The 24,121-nt window shown below is 35.5% G+C and overlaps 1 protein-coding gene across 1 annotated transcript in view; it reads left to right on the plus strand.

The window, feature by feature from the left end:
* The window catches only part of LOC128863719 (semaphorin-1A), a 272,319-nt gene that overhangs the window by 229,001 nt on the left and 19,197 nt on the right, over positions 1 to 24,121 (plus strand). The window contains 8 exon segments of the mRNA XM_054103025.1: positions 3,219 to 3,301; positions 3,420 to 3,563; positions 3,784 to 3,895; positions 4,203 to 4,345; positions 6,377 to 6,508; positions 11,481 to 11,688; positions 11,830 to 12,076; positions 14,852 to 14,905. Coding sequence (XP_053959000.1) covers positions 3,219 to 3,301; positions 3,420 to 3,563; positions 3,784 to 3,895; positions 4,203 to 4,345; positions 6,377 to 6,508; positions 11,481 to 11,688; positions 11,830 to 12,076; positions 14,852 to 14,905 — 1,123 coding nt within the window.

Below are 24,121 nucleotides of genomic sequence, written 5' to 3' on the forward strand. Positions count from 1 at the left end.
TTCTCGAAACTATTTTTTCCGAGTTGGCGTTGGTAATTTCCCAAAAAGTACTGAATCGATTGATTTGAATTTTTAGTATGTTTTTGAGCAGACTTGTGGCTCTCGCAGGTAGCAGAATTATAATTTTATAATCAATTTCTATATTTCTTTTAAAGAGCGAAAACGTGAAATAATGTTTTTTTGATTTTCCAATAAACAGATAAAAAATCTAGAATTTTTTTTTTGTAAATCTGCTACCCACCATAGCGACATATCTTCTGATGAATAGTTCACCGAATTTTTTTTTCAGACGTACCTAACCAGCCCAATCAGTTACGCCAGTGGCATGTGTTACGTCAGGGGAAGCAATTTTTTTATTATTGTCATTGAAAAAAATATTTTGTTTTTTTGTGTAAATAGAGAATTGATCTAATGAATAAAAAATAAATAACAAAAATATAATATAAATAATATAAATAAATAAAATTTTCAATTGATACCGATGGTTTTTCTTCAATTTTCGCGTTTCTAGATCAGAAAGGTGCCTTAAGAAAAGATTTCAAGCATGCCATTTTATTTCTAATTTATCCAAATTTTCGGATAATAAAGTAGAACTTTCAAGTGGCTCAAAATTTGCGTTACTGTTTGGCAATTTTTTTGTTTTATATAAAAAAATTCGCGCACATTTCGTGGCAATTAATGCCATTTGAAACTTGCACTTTGTTTTACTTAAACGGAAAGGTCTATAAAACTGCGAGACTGAATTTTTTTTTTTTAATTCTGAATAAAAATTTTAAAATTTTGACGAAAATTTCCAAATTAATAATTTGCGACACAGTTTGCAAATTTTTATTAACTTACAAATTTTCATCAAAAGCTCAAAATTTTTATTCAGAATTAAAAAAAAATTAAAATTTGCTAATTCTTATAAATTTGTGACATAGTTTGGAACTTTGCGTTATGTGAATTTTGATGTAGAAAATAAAATAGCAACAGAAGCAGTAAAACGTAAAAGTAGGTTGATGCGTGACTACCATTCGGAGGTGCCAAGGTTCAGATCTCCTTGCATGAAACAGCAGAATGATAGAAGAAGTTTTTTTTCTAATACCGACCGCCCCTCAACAGGCAATGGCAAACCAACGAGTGTATTTCTGCCCTGCAAAAACTCTTCATAAAAAATCACTTGCCGTTCGGGGTCGGCCCTAAAACTGTAGGGCCCTCTATTTATGGGACAACATCAAGACGCACACCACAAATAGGAGGAGCTCGGGCAAGGTTTGGTTAAATGGATACCCATTGAGGGTGAAGGGAGGGGGAAAGGAGAAGGAGAAGGAGAAGGAGAAGGAGAAGAAGAAGGAGAAGGAGAAGGAGAAGGAGAAGGAGAAGGAGAAGGAGAAGGAGAAGGAGAAGGAGAAGGAGAAGGAGAAGGAGAAGGAGAAGGAGAAGGAGAAGGAGAAGGAGGAGGAGAAATAGAAATAGAAATAAAAAGAGAAAGAGAGAGAGAAAGAAAAAGAGAAAGAGAAAAAGAAAGAGAAAGAGAAAGAGAAAGAGGAGAAGAAAGAGAAGGAGAAAGAAAAAGAGAGAGAGAAAGAGAAAAAGAAGTCGAAGGTGAAGCAGTAGGAGAATGAAAAGAAGGAAGAGAATAAGAAGAAGAAGGAAAAGGTAAGGAACCAAACAGGTTGAAGAAAATGAAGAAGGGACTTTCGATTAGAGGATGACGCCCAAGCGTGGCGACTTGCGTTTATCTTAACCGCTTCTAGGTACTGATGAATTTCACCAGATGTGTGATATTTAAACCCGCAATATTCGCCGATATAGCAAAAAAGTGAGAGCCCAGATGTCTTAATCTTTACCCGACCAGAACAGGGCAGCTGAGAAGAAGGTGCTGAGATGATTCCATCTCGTCCTCTGGACAGCTTCTGCAGAAAGCACTTAAAGTAATCCCACGACCGACCGCATAGACACCTAACGGGGAATGTCCGGTAAAGATACCTACCAAATTCTGCGAGAGCTGCGGCTTTGGTGGCATTAGAAGGACCCTCGAGCGCCACTGAACTACCCGTGGTCAGAGGGATTTTGAAGTGTACGAGCCACCAATTATATTTTTATTTTTGATTTCTAGTTCAACCCGCCGTAGCCGAATGGGTTGGTGCGGTACTACCATTCGAAATTCACGGAGAGGTCGTTGGTTCGAATCTCGGTGAAAACACCAAAATTAAGAAAAACATTTTTCTAATAGCGGTCGCCCCTTGGCAGGCAATGATAAACCTCCGAGTGTATTTCTGCCATGGAAGAGCTCCTCACAAAAATATCTGCCGTTTAGAGTCGGCTTGAAACTGTAAGTCTTTCCATTTGTGGAACAACATCAAGGCGCACACCACAAATACGAGGAGAAACTCTGCCAAACACCCAAAAAAAGGTGTACGCGCCAATTATATATATATATATAAAATTTAAAAAAAATGTATAAATAGTCAGAACTTGTCCCAATATGTGGTACACTACGTTTTGACGCTGACAGTACATACGAATTTTATAGAATAAATTACTTTTCTCTACTTTCATTCCACTACTTAGTTATAAATACTTAGGATTCTCCCACCGTGCAACGCTCATAAACAGAATAAAATAATTTTTTACATTATCACGTTCCTAATTACGAGTACTACTACTTTGTGCAATCCCATTCGGTTTTTTTTTTTTTGCTTTTTTTTTTTGTTTCTGTGCTTTGTTTTATTCTCGCTTTTGATGACATGCTTTTACAAGCCATCATTGTTTGCGTTGGCATCGTTATCAACTGTGTGCGTCAGTGATGTGGGGATCAGCCATTGTTATCCATTGTCTCTTTGAGCTAAATTCATTGTTATTGGTATTTTTATTCGTACCCTTGTCATTTTCAATGAGTAGTCGCCACACTTTGTTGTGAATAACTAAGTTGGTAGTCACCCACTAAGCAGCGCTGAGCTGGGCTCGTAAAACTAACGGCAATACTTGGCGCGCGTTGTTGAATTTTAATTATACAACTGAGGCAGAATAACATCGCCGTCGTTAAATCGCTGTTATGATACCACACAAACGCACTAGCCAGCCAGCGCGTTAAGTTCAGCCAATCCTTTTCTAACTCGGCTTGCTTGACTTTTATACATCATGCACTTGTACTTCTTTTCTATTTTCTTAGCCCTTTTACTACACACGCACACATTTATTCACTTACATAACAATTAATTTGCTTTTTGCAGTTATCGCTTCACACAAATCGCTGTGGATGCACAGATTAAAACGCCCGGCGGAAAGACTTACGATGTGATATTCATTGGCACAGGTAAGTAAGATGGAGAGGAATTGGGTGTGTGGGGTGGGGTTTATATATGAATAATTTTGTTTTTGTTTTCTTTACTTCTATATCCATAATATACAACTCGACTCTGCTTCCACTGCAGATCATGGGAAAATTATAAAATCCGTAAATGCTGAGTCCGCCGATTCCGATGCGAAAGTGTCATCGGTGGTAATTGAGGAAATCGATGTACTACCAAAGAGTGAACCCATCAGAAATCTGGAAATTATGCGCACAATGCAGTATGGTAAGTTTTGATTGGAAAAGCTATAAAAAAATAAGCTATAAAAGTCAAAAACAAAAAAAGCAAAAAAACTGCATTCAGCTCATTCACATTGCGTTGCTCTGTTGCTCTGTTGCTGTGTTGAAAGTACTTGCGCCGTAGTGCTGCTAATATGAAAAGACTCATTAAAATGTTGCCACATTTTTTTTTTTAATTTTCTTTATTTTTCGCCCCCTTCTCACAGATCAACCGAAGGATGGCAGCTATGACGACGGAAAATTAATCATTGTCACCGATAGCCAAGTGATTGCAATACAATTGCATCGCTGTCATGATGACAAAATCACCAGCTGTAGGTGAGTGTGAGATGCGACGGTTTTGGCGTACGCGACGTCGTCGTTAGGTCGTTGTTGCACCCGCGTTGGCAGCGTGATTTTTGCTTTTATTGCACTCTACGCTGCTGCTGCGTTAGTGACCATCAGCGACCGTCAGCGGTTAGCCGTTGCATACATTTGTGCGGCGTGCGACAGTTAATACATTGTAAAAACGCGAATTTACTTTTAATTCTCTTTTGTTTAATTTGTATTTCATATATACATTTTTTCATTGTTCTTTCTCTACATCCATCTACCTTGCGTCTCTTTCTCTGCTCTGCTTGAGTAGTGAGTGTGTGGCGCTGCAGGATCCGTACTGTGCTTGGGATAAAATTGCTGGCAAATGTCGTTCGCATGGTGCGCCGCGTTGGTTGGAAGAGAATTATTTTTATCAGAATGTTGCAACTGGGCAACATGCGGCATGCCCATCAGGTAAGTTGCATGCATACAGTTGTTGTTACACGTGTAGATTTATTTAAGTGTGTCGGTATGGCAGATTTTTTTTTGTTTTTTTTGTTTTTTTATTACTGACTATCCTGCAGTCAAACCAAACAAACCAAATAGACTAAGGGCGAGGAAGAGGAAGAGGAAAATGCAATATAAAGGCGAAAAATTCAACAATATTAATTTTTATCATTCTATCATTATAATAACGAACATTTCATGAGCGGCATTGGTAAGCCTGGCAGAGATTTGGCTGCGTGCCAGAAAATGGCGTATTGCCAAGTTTTACTGAAATTAAATTCCACAGTTGGTGTAGGGCAACTGAGTGGTAAAAAATGTATAAATTTTTGTCGAAGCCACTGCAAATATCTACAATACGTGGAGCAGCAGAGGCAGCCTTTAGAGTAGCTTTCAGTTGGCTAAATTATTTGTGCACTTGGCATGGTTGTCTTATGACACAGAAGGTAATGATTTTTTTTTTCAATTTTTGCTCTCTTGGCCTCTTTTAATTTTAAACGTAATGGAAAATTTAGAACAGCCTGTCAGCCATAGCGCTATATAACTGTGGTATAGGATAGCCGAATGGGTTGGTGCGTGATTACCATTCGGAATTCACATAGAAATCGTTGGTTCGAATCTCGGTGAAAGCAAAATTAATAAAAAAAATTGTTTCTAATAGCGGTCGCCCCTCGGCAGGCAATGGCAAACCTCCGAGTGTATTTCTGCCATGAAAAAGCTCCTCATAAAAATATCTGCCGTTCGGAGTCGGCTTGAAACTGTGGGTCCCTCCATATGTGGAACAACATCAAGACGCACACCACAAATAGGAGGAGGAGCTCGGCCAAACACCTAACAGAAGTGTACGCGCCAATTATTATTATTTTTTTTTTTTATACTAAAAATTCACTTTAAAAAACCCTTAAAAAAAATTTTTTTTAACTTTTTCAGTTTACTTAACTTTTATATGACTTTAAAAACCCCTATATCAAACATTGACTTTAAAAACCCTATAATTAAATTTTTTCCCAAATCGTTTCAGTTAACTTTTTATTTGACCTTAAAAACCCCATACCAAAATATTTTCTTTAAAAAACCTTACAATTAAAATTGTATATTTTTTCCAAAATATTCTCAATTTACTTTTTATTTGACTTTAAAAAACCGTATACCAAAAATTCACTTTAAAAATCTGTACTCTGAATTTTTTTTTAATTTTTTTCCCAAATCGTTTCAGTCACTTGTTATTTGACCTTAAAAGCCCCTTACCAAAAATTGACTTTAATAAACCCTATAATTAAAATTTTTAAATTTTTTCCAAATATTTTCAGTTTACTTTTTAGTTGACTTTAAAAAACCATACACCAAAAATTTACTTTAAATGGTCCTATGGTTAATTTTTTTTTAACTTTTTTATTATGGAAAAATTTACTGGAGTACTAATTTGCGTCTGCATTTGACTGGCGTAAATGGAGCTTAGACTCTCAGTTTCTCAGTGTGGCTTTCATCCTGCCATTTGTATAATCACTACAAATAAGTTTGCGGCTCAGAATGAACTCTACATTTTTTACTTTATCCATCTATTCAAATTTAAGGAAACTATGGCCGAACCACTTCGTTGAATTAATTATAACATTAAAAAAAAACATCTTCCTCGACCGCAGTTAGAGATAATAAAAAAAATCAGCCATTAAGACACTTTTTTATATTTTTTATATGTACGTGTATTGCCAAAACTTTTTTTTAATATCTATATTTTACATATCCTAAACCACAAACAAAAAAATATGAAAAATATAAACAAGTATTCAAAACAATAACGTTTTATTTTTTCTTTATTTTCGTATCTATCATTTATAATCACCTCATTTGCCCCATTTTCATTTCCATCGCAAACTCCATCTCTTTTGTGTAATCATCCACACTATATTGCAAACATTTTTCCCATTTAACGACCAACTCTCTGGCACTCTATCATTGCACCGCCTCTATTCTCAGCATACACTCCATTCACATTTGCAGGTAAAATCAATTCCAAAGACGCGAATGTGGGCGAACAAAAAGGCTATCGCGACGATATGGATTTATTGGATTCACGGCGTCAAGGCAAGGATCAAGAAATCATCAATATAATGGGTGATAAAAACTTCGAAGGTAAGACAAAAATGGCTTCACTCTATGCGCAATTCTAAAAAAATCAAAAGAAAAAAATCCTCCAACTTCCTAACCCCAGCAGCAGTACGAGTACGTTTGTGTGCAAATGTATGTGTAGGTGTACAAATGTATGTGCATGCATGCGTGTGTGCGTGCATGTGCCCTACAAACCACCAATTCCTAACCCTTCCCCCCATCGCGCCTTTTTCACTTGACAAAGCACCACTAACTTATAAATACTTGAAAGTAGCCAGCCAGCAGACATTCACTCAGCTGTGCTGACATGTTGATGATTTTAGTGCAGCACAGCTGTGCGGATTCTTGGCATATGCACATCCTTAGAGCATCGTTCAATGTATTTTTGTGTTTTTTTTTATGCATGTCTTTATTGCCTGCATTGCTGTAGTGGTAGTTGCTCTGGTTTACATGGAAATTTATTTCATTTTTAACGTTCAGTGTTCAACTACTTTCTTTGACTTCCCCCACAACTACCTCCACCTCACCCATATTTGCATGGTTTTTGTTGCTTTTGTTGTTTTTTATGATGTTATGATGCATTGTTTTTCTCCTATTAAATTCTTTTATTAAGTAGGTGTTTATATTTTTGTTTATATGCATTTGTGTGTGTGCTCGAAGTGGCTGCTTTCACTGCGTGGCTGGCAGCTTGTCTACTCCGAGCAACTCACACAGCCATGCACCATATGTTTGTGTGTGTATGTGTGGGTACAATATTTGAATTTAAGCATGAGATATTAGATGTACGAGTAGCAATTTCTGTGCGTGTGTGTGTGTTTGCACTTTTCTAGAGCCTCGCATACACTTTGTCGTTTTAGTTTGTCATATTTTTTCATTCCTGATTTATTTGGCATTTCATGCGTCTGCAGCTGCATTGATTGGATCAGTTTATGCTTTCAATCAAAGTGTAATTCCTTTTGTTTGTATTTTTATTTTTATATCATATTTATATACTCGCATGTTGATGTTGTTTCTCTAAATATAGAGGTTATCCTTAAGTGTGTGCTGTTGTTACTGTAGTGCCTTATTTATATTTGTGCAATTTATTCGGCATATAAATTTATTTGATTAATATTTTATCCTTAAGCTGAATTTCAAATTGTTATGTGCATTTGAAGTATAATAGACTTGTGAGTAAATAAACAAAGAATTGATAGATAGCGCATCAGCTATACTAGGTGGTTCATACGTTCGATTGGAATTTAATTAAATCAGCTAGAAATAAAAGAGGTTTTCATATTGTTAAATGATTTTTTCTAATAACAAGCGTAAATCCTTCTAACAAATACGCCAAAAAATTTATTCAAATAGCTTCTTCAAATCTAATATATTGTACTTTACAGTATTCCAGACAATGTTCAAATTTTTCAGTACATTTTCGTGGCTTTCGTGAAAATAGTTCAATGGATTCAAATCGTAGCTTCTGGGCTGCCAATTTAAAGCTTCTAAGTGACCGTTAGCCGAATGGGTTGGTGCGTGATTACCATTCGGAATTCACAGAGAGGTCGTTGGTTCGAATCAAAATTAAGAAAAACATTTTTCTAATAGCGGTCGCCCCTCGGCAGGCAATGGCAAACCTCCGAGTGTATTTCTGCCATGAAAAAGCTCCTCATAAAAATATCTGCCGTTCGGAGTCGGCTTGAAACTGTAGGTCCCTCCATTTGTGGAACAACATCAAGACGCACACCACAAATAGGAGGAGGAGCTCGGCCAAACACCTAACAGAAGTGTACGCGCCAATCATTTATTTATTTTTTTTTTAAGTGACCGTTTCAGTTATTTATTCGATTTCAGAGATTTATTAATCCTTTTAACATTTCACAACTTTATTCGAAAGCGAACAGGCACCTTTTTTTGAAAATGCTTGTAATCTAAAAAAAAAAAAAAATAAATGCTTGTAATCTACTTAAGATTTATTTAAGGGGACAGATACCTGTAAATTGTACCATATTTTTCCTAATTTTCATTAAAATTATTTCAAATAAAGAAGTCAATATATTCTTTTAAAATTGCCACACAGTTTATTAGTACATTAAAAAAATATCAAAAATCATTTTATTTCAATCATTTAAAATGGCGGATGTACACACAATTCTTCCAGGAAGGAAGGAAATCAGCCACTAGGTTAAGAGGATCTTCGAACGCAATAATAGACTGTCATTGCCATAGGTTTTTCTCTCCAGCGACCCGCTGCATTTAACCTAAATGCGCTCATGGTTGCATTACTAACGAAAAAATAGAAGCAAAAATGTAATATCATAAAAAATTTAAGTTTGATTATTTTGCTTTTTTTTATAATACTACTAATTTCCTACAATACACTTAGTTTTGCCGTAAATTCTGTAGCAAGTTTTACAGTACATACGGTGAGAAGAAATTCGCAGAAAAAAGTTCCGTTATTTTTGCTTTTGTTCGTATGCATTGGCCACTCATAAATCACACACAGTTTCGTGGAAAATTTCGTTTGTTACTAACGGAGTGAGGAGCTAAAGAAAATCGCATTGCAGTGATGGCATAACAAAAGTGTGGTAAAAGTGCAAGTGAGATTTACGAATTGCTGAAAAAACTATTGTATATATTTCGTTTTTCCCAAACGTCTGAAGTGACAGACAGAAATAGAAGTGGTCGTCCTCGCGTGGTTCGAATCAATGCAGCCATAAAAGCCGTTCCAGAAAGAATTCGCAGAAATCTCCAAAGAAAGTAAGGAGTCATGACCAGGGAAATTAATGTATCAACCAGATCGATGTTAAGACTAATTAGCGATTCGAACCTTCCGTCGTTCAACTGGTCATCTTTTGCCAACGCGCTTAAAGAAAATTACACTTGACAGATGCAAGCAACTTCTTCGGTGGCACGCGATCAGGGACCATAAAATTATTCTTTACACAGATTAAAAAATTGCCACTGTTGAAAAAGTTTTTAATAAAGAAAATTTCAAAATCTATGCTAAAACTTCTAAAGATGCAAAAAATATTGGTCCAAGGGTTCGGCGAGGCCACCATACAGCGTCCGTAATGGTTTATTTATTTATTTATTTAATTCAATTGATAGTCTAAAAAATACAGTACTTCTTACAGACTATGAAGACAGATTAATGCTAAATTAATTAATCAAAGTTAAATTAAATTTATAATTAACTAGCTTCAATTGTAATGAGTAAAAGAAAAAGATAAAATTTCTTATAACTTACAGAGGAGGATTATTCATTTTAGTAAGTCAAGAAATACAAAGCTTCTTACAGAGTACATAGAACTAAGAGTATTTATATAGAAGTAATTAACAAAATTAAAGCTTAGGAAACTAAATTAACAAAATATTCTAGGTAATTATTTAGAATTCTTACAAAGGAAGAAATTTTTTAATTGGGTATTAAATACATGTTTCTCCCAGGAAAAGTCTAGATCCAAAAGAGAGCTTTGGCACTATATAATGTCCTCCTAACGCCAACATGAAACATTTTGACACGTCGAAAGTTCTGCAAGGAACATTAAAATGTATTCTTTCTAGAAGAAACGGGCAGTCAATTAGTCCATTAACGAGATCGAAAATAAAAGAAACTGCCTGAAACGTACCTCTGTCACTTAATGAGAGAGGCTAATCAAATGACAGCGTGAGTCGTATGATGGTTTGGGGTCTGAGAAATTGAGTGAATGTAGCGCGAAACGCACAACAATTTTTTTAACCCTCTCCACTCGATTTATATGAACTTACTTTTGCGAAAATGAAGCTAGAACAACAGTTACGGTGAATGGATTGCGCTATCGACAGATGATTAACGATTTTCTATGGCCGGAATTGGATGGTATTGATCTGGACAACATTTATTTTCAACAAGATGTAGCTGCGTGCCACACAAGCAACGAAACCATTGATTGAATATCAAATAACAGCTACCACTACACCTTTAGATATAGATTTAGGTAGATATGTGATAGCCGGAAGACCCTTGATTGTTTTATGGTAAAGAAACTCTCAAAAATTTCGTACAAAAAAAGCGCTATTTTGTCTCCTTTCTCATTCTTATTCGATTTTTTATAAGCCTAGTAAGCAAATATTTTTGCGTATTAGCTATCCTCAATGCATGCTCTGCTTTGTAAATTTGCCGTAATAAATTTTAGTAACATAACAGACTCGATTTTGATTACAATTTAATTCCTTTTTGTTAAAAAAAGAAAAAAAAAAATGCTTCTAACATTTTTGAATATTTCATAATCAACTTATGCAGGCAATACTAAGCGCACATATTTTTGACAATTTTCCTTTTATGTTGTAGGCCTGCATCTAAATAAATATTTGCTTTATGCTACCCACATGTAATTTTGTGCAAATTTAATTTCATCCATCATTTGTTTTATTATTACTTTCCATTATGGTACCACGTTAAGCATTAGATTCCCCGCTCCTAAATCCTCTCTAACATCCATTTGTGCTGTAGTCATAACATAGATATGTCCCCTCCATTTAACAGAGCGAACCCAAGCACACACACACACACCCACCCACCTCCTTCTATTCCTCTTGCAATTTCATTATATTGACGTTTAACTTTATTCTCTTCCTTTTTTCTTTTCTTTTTATCTTTGATTATCAACAAAAAATGAAAAAACAAAAACAATATAATCCTGGCGTTTAACATAATCCACCTCAATGTTACATATTTATGATGTCGTGCGTAACATAATCGTTGCTGTTGATGTTGCTGTTGCTGTTAATATACACTGTTGCTCTGTTGATGTTGATGTTGATGTTGGTGTTGGTATTGGTATTTTTGATTTTATGCGTCCAACAACAACACAAAAAACAACACAAACATTGCTGAACATTTTACAAACACTCGTAACATCGGAAAAATTAAAAAAAAATATATAAAAACTTTACACGCATCAATTTTTGTATTACCTCCATATATAAATTATGAAATACTATAACATTTGAAAAAATTTAACTACTAAAAAAGGTCCACAAATTTCAGCAGATATTATCAATGCGCAGTATACCGTCGAAACGCTGGTTATGGCCGTCTTAGCGGGTTCAATTTTCTCCCTTCTAGTGGGCTTCTTTACAGGCTACTTCTGTGGCCGTCGCTGTCATAAGGATGAGGATGACAATCTGCCATACCCCGATACGGAGTATGAGTACTTTGAACAGCGTCAAAATGTCAATCGGTAAATATGTTGGCGCGTGTGGTCAATTAAATTCAAACTATATTTAAGTACCTCTTTATACATACACCCTTCTGTTTATCTGCAAATCCGCATAGAAATGCACCACTTAAATTCACTTTCTGCCACCTCTTTCTTGCACAGCATTCAAGCCGAGCCCAAGCTGCTACCTCAAGTGGAGGAGGTGACGTACGCCGAACCGGTGCTGTTGCCACAGCCACCACCACAAAATAAAATCCAACACTCGCCGAAAAGTACGCTACGTAAGCCCATGCATCATCATGGACCCAACTCAGAAACGCTCTTCCAGTTCCAGCCTGATGGCTACAATACTCAACAGACATATCGCGGTCGCGACAATTTTGGCACACTGCGATCGCATCAGGTGATGGTAAGTGCTCGCGAGATGATGAGATGATTTAGAAAATAAAAGTTCTTGCGAAAAATGTATTCAATAGTGTTGGTACAGTGGCGCACATAAAAATTCGTATAACGGAAATTTGAATTTTTGAATGCGCTATTTTTTTATATGCAAATATTAGAAGTTTTGTTGTGTTTAATAAATAAAAAAAGTAGAAGCTTATACTGGGTTAAGCGGGCTTGCAATCTCTAATCTCTCTGCTCTAGACATCACTTGCCAGCGCTGACTTATGCAACTCTCAGCCCGGAATCTTCCTGAAATAAGTCCACATTTTCAAGATATTGTTCTTGACTTTCAATCGGATGGTACTTAAGCTTTTCTTAACCTTGAAGAAGTGATGGCCTAAAAATTTGTGCTTGAATTTCAAAGCTCCAGACCTAGCATCATCATCATTCATAGCCTCACAACGCGGGATGCTTCAAAGCTTCCTACAAAATACTCCTCCAAAGCGAACGATCTCGAGCTTTCGAGCTTTTGGTTCGTAGTTACGAATTCCCAAATCCATAAGATCTCGAAGATCAATTTCCTAAAAACCATATAACTAATAGCTTCAAACTTTGCATAAATTAAACAAATGTTCATCAGAACTTCAATCTTCAAAACTTTGTTTGCCAGCTTAAAGAGGCTCAAAATTCGCGTTGAGATTTGATAATTTTTTTTTTTTTTTACCGATGTTGGGTACTCGTATATAAAAAAATTCACAATGACAGCTTTATAAAGTGTTAATTTTGTTCGTCGTACTTTACTACTCAGTTGCCTACTTAGTCCAAAGTAGCACTTGTTGGCAAGAGAGATTCTACGTTGGATTTCCAGACTGACATTGTTGCCGGTGTTAATGCTGGTTCCTAAATATACGAAGTCTCTTACAACCCAAAATCAAAACTGTCAACAGTGTCGTGGGTGCCGATACGCGAGTGCGCCGACTGTTTGTCTGAAGACAGGAGGTACTTCGTTTTGTTCTCGTTCACCACCAGACCCATTCGCTTTGCCTCTTTATTCAGTTTGGAGAAGGCAGAACTAACAGCGCGGTTGTTAAGGCCGATGATGTCAATATCATCGGCATACGCCAACAATTGTACGCTCTTATAAAAAATTGTGCATGAGCGATTAAGTTCTGCGGCTCGTACGATCCTCTCCAACATCAGGTTAAAGAAGTCACACGACAGCGAGTCACTCTGTGAGAAATCTCGTTTGGTATCAAACGGCTCGGAGAGGTCCTTCCCAATTCTGACGACGCTGTAGATGTTGAGCAACGTCATCTTGCTTAGCCATATTAGGTTTGCTGGGACACCAAATTCAGACATCACGCCATACAGGAAACTCCTTTTCGTAGTGTCAAATGCAGCTTTGAAGTCAACGAAAAGATGGTGTGTGTCGATTCTCCTTTCATCGGTCTTTTCCAAGATTTGGCATATTGTGGCAGATCTAAAGCCACATTTATAAGGTCCAATCAGTTGGTTAAGGGTAGCTTCAGCCTTTCTCACAATACGCTCGCTAGAACCTTATATGCGATATTCAGAAGACTAATCCCGCGGTAATTGGCTCGGATTGCAGGATCACCCTTCTTTGGGACTGGGCAGAGCACACTTAAATTCCAATCGGAAGGCATGCTTTCATCCGACCATATTTTGCATAGGAGCTGATGCATGCACCTCACCAGCTGGTCTTCGTCATGTTCACTCCGTCGGCTTCCGCGTCTTTGCTGTTCTTTAGCCGCGTTATCGCTATTCTCACCTCGTCATGGTCGGGTAGCGGACCGACAGTACCGTCGTCAACGATTGGGGTATCGAGATCTTCACATTCTCTGTGATATGCGCAGCTTTCACTATTTAACAGGTTCGAGAAGTGTTCCCGCCTTAATTGAAGTTCGTTCTGAATATCAGCCACCACATCGCTGTCTTTGTTCTTACAAGAAATCGCCCCAGCCTTGAAATCTTCTGTAAGGCGCCGACCTTTCTGGTAAAATTTTCGCGCGTTTTCCCTATTGGCCAACATCTCAAGCATTTCACAGTCACGAACTTCGGCCTCTCGCTTCTTCATTCTTATAATACGTCTCTCTTCCTTTTTCAGCTCCCTATAGCCATCATATTAGCTTGTGTTGCGCCTGATCGCATCGTGATTCTAAAGGCAGCATCTTTTCTTTCGGCAGCAGCATAACATTCCTCGTCGTATCAACTATGCGTTCTCGCCAAAATCCGATTTCTTCTTCGGCGGCGGTACGTAGAGAACGTGAAATGTTGCTCCATTGCTTGTGCATGCCGGATTGTTGGGTCGTATTCTCAGAGAGTAGGAGTGAGAGTCGAGTGGCGAATCTTCTGGCTGTCCATTGTGATTGCAGCTTTTCGATGTTGAACATTCTTTGCCGTAGGTAGATGTACGTTTTTTGCTGCACAGAGGCGTGTGCGCAGCTTGGCTGCAACGAGGGAATGATCCGAGTCGATGTTGGGCCCTCGGATCGAACATACATCTAAAACACCAGAAGCATGCCTTCCAGCTATCGCAACATTATCGATCTGGCTGCGCGATTTTCGATCAGGAGACAGTCACGTAGCTTGGTGTATTTTTTTTATACTGGAAGCGTGTGTCGTACTACTAATACGTATAAATAAGTAATACATAGCACCATGCCTTAAATATGCGCCTATCTCTATACCAATTCTTGTGTCCGCCACTGTGTATTGACTTAGCAAAAACAAAAATGTATTTCTCTCTTTATCTCTCTCTCTCTTCCTCCTCATTAAACAGGGTGATAATTATCGTCGGGGCGATGGCTTTTCGACAACTCGCAGCGTTAAGAAGGTAAGTTGTGCTTCCATGAAAATGTAATGAGCTTTTATGTACGTATTTATTGATGTTTCACGGCAATTTTGCTATAACAATTATTTAATAATAAAAAAAACAGATTGATTTGAATTGATTTGATCTTGAATTGAATGTTTAGTAGGTGAACTTGTACGTACGCTTGCTCACTTTCTCAGTCGTCATCGATTGGTGTATTTTTTTTTTTCTTTGAACGTATAGAAGACCCTCAAAGCTGCTACAAAAAATAAAACTAAAATAGAAATAAGCTGCTTTACCTTCCCCTAAGTAAATAAATGTATATAAGTATGTATTTATGTGTATGTACATAGATAGATGTATGTATGTATGTTTGTGTTTGTCTATGACTACTAAAATACTAATACTGAACTAGTTTTACTGCTACCAACTAATATAGCCACAAAATCTAAGTAGTATGCTTTAAATGTTGTATATACCGTTATTTGCTTAGTACTCTGGCTTTTAATTTGCTGATAAACTTAACTTTAGCTGCACGCCACAACACTGACAATTTCTTTTTTTTTCTTAAACTGTAAGTTAATATTAAACTAAAAGGTCTACTCGATTATTATAAGATAAAAACAGAATAAGTTTTGTAAATTTTTTTTTAAAGATGATTTCCAATGAAATTTGTGTTTTTCAAATTGTGCATATATTGAAAAATTTGCTTTCGTGAAATATGAGCTGTAAATTTGTATACGAGGGCTCAATAAGTCCGTGACTTTTTGTATTTCTGACCTCTTTACTGAAAAAGAAATACTGCTCCTGTCAACAGGCATCTGTCAGTTGACTCCTGTCAAAATTTGAACGTGCTGCGTCAGTTAGTTTGTGTTTTACAGCTACCTTTATCAGACTACCCAATAATTTCAGGAGAAAATGAAAAAAACTGAATTTCGTGTGCTTATTAAGCCGATTCACCCTTAGAAACCCACTGTTTCGACTGTTGTTTGGTCTCTGGTGTGTGGTGATGGATCCATGTTTCGTCCACGGTTACAAAACGGCGCAAAAACTCCTCCATATTGCGATTAAACAACGCCAAACCTTCCTGTGACGACCAAACGATTGCGTTTGTGGTCGACTGTGAATTACTGGGTAGTCTGATAAAGGTAGCTGTAACACACAAACTAACTGACGCAGCACGTTCAAATTTTGACAGGGGTCTACTGCCAGATGCCTGTTGACAGGAGGAGTATTTCTTTTTCAGTAAAGAGGTCAGAAATACAAAAAGTCACGGGCTTATTGACCCACCCTCGTACAATACTTCTCTATATACGAAATTTGTTTGAAAAGTCCGCGCAAAAATAAAAGCCCCTTTAGTTGTTTGGCGTAAACCTGTTCTTTATTTTTCAACATAGCCTCTTTCTAAGCTTAGACACCTCGTTCAACGCTGTTCCAGCTTGTTGATCCCTTCTGAATAATAGAATTTACCCGAGTCTGAAAACTAGCCACTCGTTTCTGCAATCACCACTTCGTTTGAATAAAATCTTCTTCTCGACAGGCATTGCTTCAAATTGAAAAACAAATAGTAGTCCCAGGCCTCCAAGGAAACCAAGCCTGGAGAATAGAAGGGATGTGAAACGAGTTGGAGTCCCATTTCCATTAATTTGGACGACGCCCACAATGGCTGAGTGTTCAGTTGGTGCGTTGCCGTGATGGAAAAGAACTTTTTTGAAATTCACTCGACTTCCTCGACAACGAAATAGACCGCTTTGGCTGAAACTTGGTGTGTGTTCTTCCAAGAGATGCTACTAACTAAACAAAACCTCGACACGCGCCAGTAGTTACATCTCTCTGACTTTGCACAGACTTTTCAAACGGTGCTTTTATGAAATACTAGAGTAGGTGCGCAACTCAGTTCTCGCTGTATCAAAATACAACTTTATTCTGAAAAAATGGTTACAAGTGAATAATTGAAAGTATTGCCCATCGCTGGTTACTACTTTTCCCCATCTTTCTGGTAGATCTCGTATACCGTCGCGATAAAACCGTTCGTCTTTTGAGGCTATCCACGGATCACGCCATTTTTTGATGTCTTCATGTGAATGGAGTTGCAGGTCAGCTAAACCAAGTGCCATCGATCGGAAGAGTATGGCGGGTGGGGTAGAATTTTCCATTTCAGTGTTTCCAGGTAGGTTTTAACGGGGTTGGCAACATGAGACCGAGCGTTGTCATGCTGTAGAATCACTTTTTCATGCCTCTTCGCGTATTGCGGCCCCTTTCGCTTGGTTTTAACAGTTCATAATAAAAAACACCAACTTGGTCCCACCAAATAAATAGCATAACTTTCGCAGCGTGAATATTCGGCCGAGGTGACGACATAGAAGCATGACCGGGCAGTCCCCATGACTTTTTTTCTTTGGATTGTTGTAATGAATCCATTTGTCAATCCATCATGCATCCAATTCAGCGTCTTCGAAGGTTTTTGGCCTTCCTTCACGCGGACGGTCGTCAACATTAAAATCGCCATCTTTGAAGTGACGGAACCAATCTCGGCACGTTGTTTCACTTAAAGCATCATCTCCACTTTTTGTAGCTCTCAATGCGCTTCAGCCGCCGTTTTTTTTCGAATGAAAGAGGAAATCAACACTTCCCGCAAATGACGATTATTCGGCACAAAATTAGACATTTTCACAAAACCAAAAGTATATGGAACCAAAACAAAATCACTAATGTGTCGAAGCAGTTTGATTACCATAGGTCTAGGCTTAGTTTATGACGTTTAGGTTATGTTAGACTCGACCAGCACACACTGCTGGCGACACCTATTGACAAACAGCGGGAACTTAGTTGCGCACATAATAAAAAGTTTAGAACTATAGCTGGCAATACTGGGACAAATACCCTTGTAAGCGCTGCTATACAAATGCAGATAAAGCTTGTTGAACGAGAAACATTATAGAAAAAGAGATAAGGATATCCATTCTTAACAAAACTACAAAATTTTGCGCTTCTTTTAGAACTCACTTATAGTAAGTAGGTTTAAACCATCGCTCATTCGAGAGAATTTAATGGTGAGGCATGAAAGAAGATTCCATGCATAAGCCACTTCAGCTGCTAGTTGTGCAAGATACCCAAGCTTTCACCATAAGCGGACTCAAAATTTGCTATGCCATTGCAACTTATATTTTTTTGAAGCTTAAGAAACGAGGTATCCAACAATTTTACTAATAAAAATTAAAAAAATATTATTAAAATGTAGATTAAAATTTAGATTAGGTTAGACTAGGTGGAGATAGCTGCCAACTTACGCAAAGGTACTGACGCCCAATCATAGGTCTAAGTTAGATCTCTCAAGATAAAGATAAAAGATAGATAAATTATGCCTTCTTTTTAGGTAACATAGAAGGCTCGTGTTTCACGATTGAACGGTTATCTCGCTTTTTCATTGCGGTTATTCTCCAGCTTTCCCCACTAAATCCACGGCGACCCCATGTAACGTGGCAACGTTTCCGCAAGAGGTCAAACTGCAAATGACTCCCGGTTAAGGAGCACAGTCAGTTGGTGAGCAAGCAATTACTGCTGTGCTGCTACCGCAGGTATAACCCCTGCGGACACTTCATACAGACTGAGCCAGCTCCCAGGCGAGTCAGAAGATATCTCTTCTGCTATTCTGACGAGATCCAGGACCACACACTACTACAACTACTGTATCAGACAGGCATACAGACAGGCATACAGACAGGCATAAACTTCCGATCCTCGAATGCCGTCATCGGAGTCCAATCCAATCCAAGTCCCAGCACCAATCACAGACAAAGAGTTTTATCTGTTTAGGGCTTATGATTTGTAAATCTAAGTTATCCAAATTTCTAACCTCTTGAAGTTCCCTAGTTTCCTAGTAAAAAATTCCATCACACAGCTCCTTAGAAGCTTTAAAGCTAATGATAAAACTACATTTTAGAATTCTAACCTGGTTTACAAAAAGTCGATAGGCACGGAAAGCTTTCAAGCCTATCTGGTAGTTTTTATCATTAACTGTCCTACTCACCACGTTGATAATGTGGGTGTACTGTGTTAAACTTGTATAAGATGGCCCACAAAAACACTAAAAACCCAACACAGGATAACTCAGAAAAGAAATTTTCATTTCTCAATATGGATTTTCAATGGAAAAAGGGACAGATTTGTTGAATTAATGTTACCACATTTCTGTCACAATGAATATATCTCATTTTTTTATATAATAATTGTTTCTGAAAATCAATTAAATATCGTCGGCTTGTACTATTTTCGATGCCGAAAATTTGCTGCGATTTTTTATATATATTAAAATATTTTTTAACTCCAAATTTCTATTATTAGGTAAGATTCTTAGAATACTACCACAGAAAAATGTAATGAATTACTCTACACGTACAAGTGGCGCGCATAACTGAGAGGATGATAATTTTTGTTTCGATATTCACAATGTTTTTCGAGGAAATTTTTAAGTAATTTTTTTATATTATTTATTCATTAACAAAAACCTTATATGGTTACCAAATTTTCAAACTTTATACAAAATTTAGAAAAGTTCCACAAATTTTCAGCTAAATTTTGAATTTTTCAAACTGCATCTTTAGTATATTTGCGGGCATGCAGTAACATGGCTCGTGGAATTTTAGTAAAATAAGTGCAAATTTTAAGCGGCTCAGAAATCTTTCAAATTTTTTTTTTTATTTTTTTTTCTGACGACTTTTTCTACTTTGTTCCATTTAAAAAATAAATTCGTGTGGCAGAAAATGCGCCGCAAGACCGTGCGCAAAAAACAAAAAAATTTTAAATAGTCAACTCCACTTTTTGTCTACCCCCTTTTTTTAATGAGGAAACACGCAAAAGCTCTCAGAAACAAAAAAGAAAAATTAAATCAGCCGTTTTCATATTAATTTTAAATTTTTATGATAAATAGATTTAACAAAGTCTGCGCTTTAATATAGCGAAATTCAATAGGCTAAAAAACTGCATACTCAATTTTTTTTTTCTTTTTTAATTTCTTAAAATCTTAAGAGCGTCAAAAAATGCTTGCCGTTAAAATATATTAAAGAAATTTAGATAAAAATTTCAAAATTAAAAAAAAATCTTGCTTTTTCGAAATATAAAAAAGAAACTATTTCAGTTTATTTGGGTCAGAAAACAAATAGGAATAAAAGAAATCTAGAAAATTTAATTCCTTTACATTTTTAAAGTCAAAATTTTTGTTTATTTATTATTTTCTTAAAAGGTCGAAAATATCTACTTAAAATTATACGAATTCAGGTGATGCTTTTTGGAAAACTTTTTTTTTTTGTGAGATAAGCATAAAAGGAAAAAATTATTAAATAATTAAAAAAAAATCGTTAATAAAACTAAATAGAGTCTCTATTTTTATTTTGTTTTATTTAATTTGATCAAGTTTTAAATTCCATTTTTTATATGAAAAATTCCGCAAGATCCATTAAAAACAAAAAAATTAACTCAGCCGCTTAAATTTTGTACTTTAATATAGGCTATAATTCATTAGTAATTTTTTTTTTAATCTTTTTAAATCTTAAGATAGTAAAAAAAGGTTTACCTTTAAAATATATTAAGACAATAATTGGAAGTAAAAAAAAATAGATGTATTCAAAAGAAATGAAAGAATGAAAAAAGTAAATTTCAAGCTGAAAAAGGAAAAAAAGTTCAAATAATTTTCAAAAGCCAGTATAAATTCTATTTACTTTTATTAATAATAAAAATATAAAAAGTGAAGTAAATAAGTAAACTAAAAATTTAAAAAAATATATAAATAAAATTTGAAATTAAAAAAATAAATAAAGAAATAAAAAAATGTTCCTCGAAAACTATTCTAAATATGAAAGCAAAAATCATCTGCACTCAATTTGCTCGCCACTGCATGTTATTTTATTTTATTTTATTTTATTTTATTCTATTTTATTTTATTTTTTTTTATTTTTTTTTTTTTTTATTTTTTTTTATTTTATTTTATTTTATTTTATTTGAGCTTAATCCATCTCGGCTATTGCCGGAGATTACACATCCCGGATAAAATTTTCAAGGGATCGTGCTCTGGTGGAGCGTAGTCCAAGTTCTACGCCCATGCGATTGCTATTGCTTAAATATTTAAAAATCTACGAACTATTGCACATGTGTCCAGTATGGTCGACTTTTGCAAGTCTTCTAAAAGGTGTTGGCAGTCATACTTCTTCAAATTTTTTATTAGATGTTTGGGCACTAATCCAGTGTCCGATATAATTATTGGGATTATATTCACTTCCCTCGCTTTGTACATTCGTTTCAGTTCTATGGCCAAAGCTGTATACTTCGATACTTTGGTGGAGTATGTGCTTTGGATGTTGCGATTAAGGGGCACCGCTATATCGATTACTTCGATTGTTTTATTCATCTTGTCGAACAAAATATTGTCAGGTTTGTTAGCAGCTGCTGTTTCATCTGTGGATATAAATCTGTCCCAGTACTGTTCAAAATTTGCATTTTCCAATATTGGCTTTGGTTCATATTTAAAATACAAGACTTCTTCTTGTAAGGGACCATGTTTTATGGCAAGTTGTTGGTGGAGTATCTCTGCTATATTGTTATATCACATAACATATTCACGAGGGGCAAGTACGCTGCATCCAGCAATTACATGGTCGATTGTTTCGCCGTAAATGCCGCTCCTTCGGCACCTATCTTCTATTGCCTCGTCATGTATTGACCTTCGGAAATTTCTTGTTGGAATAACTCGGTCCTGGATAGCGATTGCGAAACCTTCTATTTCAGAAAATAGTTTTCCTATTTTTAACTATAAATTGGATGTTTGTGCGTCTGTCCATTCCATTTCGAGTTTATGGGGATGAGCACCGTGCATTGTTTTTGCCATTGTCATCTCTGCTGGGGATTTAACCCCCTCAGGTACTGGGAAATCCTGCTCCATCAAACTGAGCGGGGTAAAGCCATTATCCACGATAGCGATAGCTTTAAATAGATGGGACTCGCTGCTTAGAAAATATGTACGCAGCTTCAAAGTTTGCGAAAAGTGTAGACGCGCTATATTAATGGTTCCTTTCCCACCAACGTTTCGAGGAAGCGATATTCTTTCCACAACGCTTTGAGGGGAATGGCTTTGGAACTTTGTAAAAGTGGTGCATATCAGCGTTTCAATCCGAAGGATATCTGTCTGACACCCTTTTATTACTCCAAACGAGTATGTCAAAAGAGGTATGGCCCAGGTATTAATTGCTTTGCATTTATTTCCACTGTTCAAACTCGTTTTTAACACAGCTTTCACAGCTTATTTTATTTTCTTTTGTTTTATTTAATGTAATTTTATTTTATTTTATTAAATTTCAAACTCCATTTTTCATATGAGAAGACATGCAAAAGGCTTCAGATATTTCAGAAAATTACAATTTTTATGATAAATAGATTTAAAAAAGTTTGAACTTTTAAATAGCGAAATTCAATGGGCTATAAAACTGCACACGCGAGATTTTTCTAAAGATTCAGATCACAAATTTTGAAATTTAGATAAAAATTCGTTGAGTTTACTAAATTTTGTATAAAGTTAGAAAATATAATTTAAATGGATTTGGTTAAGAGATAAACACCATTAAAAAATAAAATAATGAAATAAAAAACAATAAAAATGTAAAGAAAATAAGGAAATAAAATAAAATTATAAAAAGAAATAAATACACAAAAAAAAATGTAAAAAAAAATAAATAATTAACAATAAAAAATTTAATGTAATAAATAAACAAATAAAATTAAAAATAAACAAATAAAAAAAAAATAAAATAAAAATGAAAAGTAAAAAATATATATAAAGTAAAATAATAAACAAATAAAATAAAAATATAAAAAGTGAAGTAAATAAGTAAAATAAAAATTAAAAAAAATATACAAATGAAATTTTAAATTATAAAAATAAATATGTAAATAAAATAAAAAATTCAAGATAAGAAATAAAGAAATAAAAAAATGTTCCTCGAAAACTATTCTAAATATTAAAGCAAAAATCATCTGCACTCAATTTGCTCGCCACTGCATGTACTTCTGGCAATATGTACTTACATAGTGAAATATATAAAGGTCGATGTATGTTTTTACAATTTATTAACTACCAATATTTACAATTAAATTTTAAGAGTTACCATAGTTCATCTTATATCATCTAAATAATATTCACATTGCATATAACCACGGGGATCCCATTCATCTGCCTTTCTGTACAGTCTAGAGCCATTTACTATTTGCATACCTAATCATTCATATACTTTTAATAAATACCTACATTTAACTGGTTAAGGAACAAAACAACAAAAAAAGAAAATACACCAATCATGTGACTCGGCTTAAATTTCATAATTTGGCTGCAATACTTCTTGTAAAGTAAAAAATAAATTTTTTAATTCCGTAGTTAAATTGTAATGGAAGTTTGTTGATTTTTGAGTTAATTCTCTTCTATAATTCTGTTCTTCTCTCTACATATCTCTCTTTCTACTACATACATACATAAATACTCGTATATTTTTGACGGAACATATTTTTTCACAAATACACACGAAAAAAACACCGTACAAACCATACAAAAACAAAACAAAACAAAATTCTCTCTATCTTTTCTCTCTTCTTCCCTTTCTCCATTAGGTTTACCTTTGAGACGGGAGTGGGGCGGCTGATACCAGTCAGGGACTAATTACCCAAAATATGGTAAATACTTTTATTTAAGCACAGCTTTGCAACTCATAAGGTCTGGAAAAAAAATGCAATAGGGATAGTTATAAAGAATGAATGAAAGAATAACAAAAACAAAGGTTTTCTTCGGCAATGCCAAAACATTTTATCCTTCTCGTTGTAATTTGCGAAGTATTTAAGTTGCATGCAAATGTCAGAAAAGTCAGATGAAATTAAATGAAGTTGATTTGTCTTATAAAAGTTTTTAATTCATTAATTTTGTTTACTTTTTTAAAGAATATTTCTTCTTTCTCTTCATTTAAGTCGTGTTTTGTTTTAATACTATTTCATGGGTATTTAAGTTGCCACTACTCAGTAAAGGGTTAGGTAGTGTGACAGCCGCAACTTCATTGCCATAGGTGCTATTTATCGCTCGGAAGGCTCTATTGTAAATTCCTGTATTCGGTCGGTTCAGGAAGCTGATAGATACATATCCGAGTAACGGGAAATAGGTGCCCTCTTCTGTCGTATAGCTAAAAACGACTAGCTTGCGTTCAAAAG

The sequence above is a fragment of the Anastrepha ludens genome, chromosome 5 (genome assembly GCF_028408465.1).
Source record: "Anastrepha ludens isolate Willacy chromosome 5, idAnaLude1.1, whole genome shotgun sequence".
Lineage (NCBI taxonomy): Eukaryota > Metazoa > Arthropoda > Insecta > Diptera > Tephritidae > Anastrepha > Anastrepha ludens.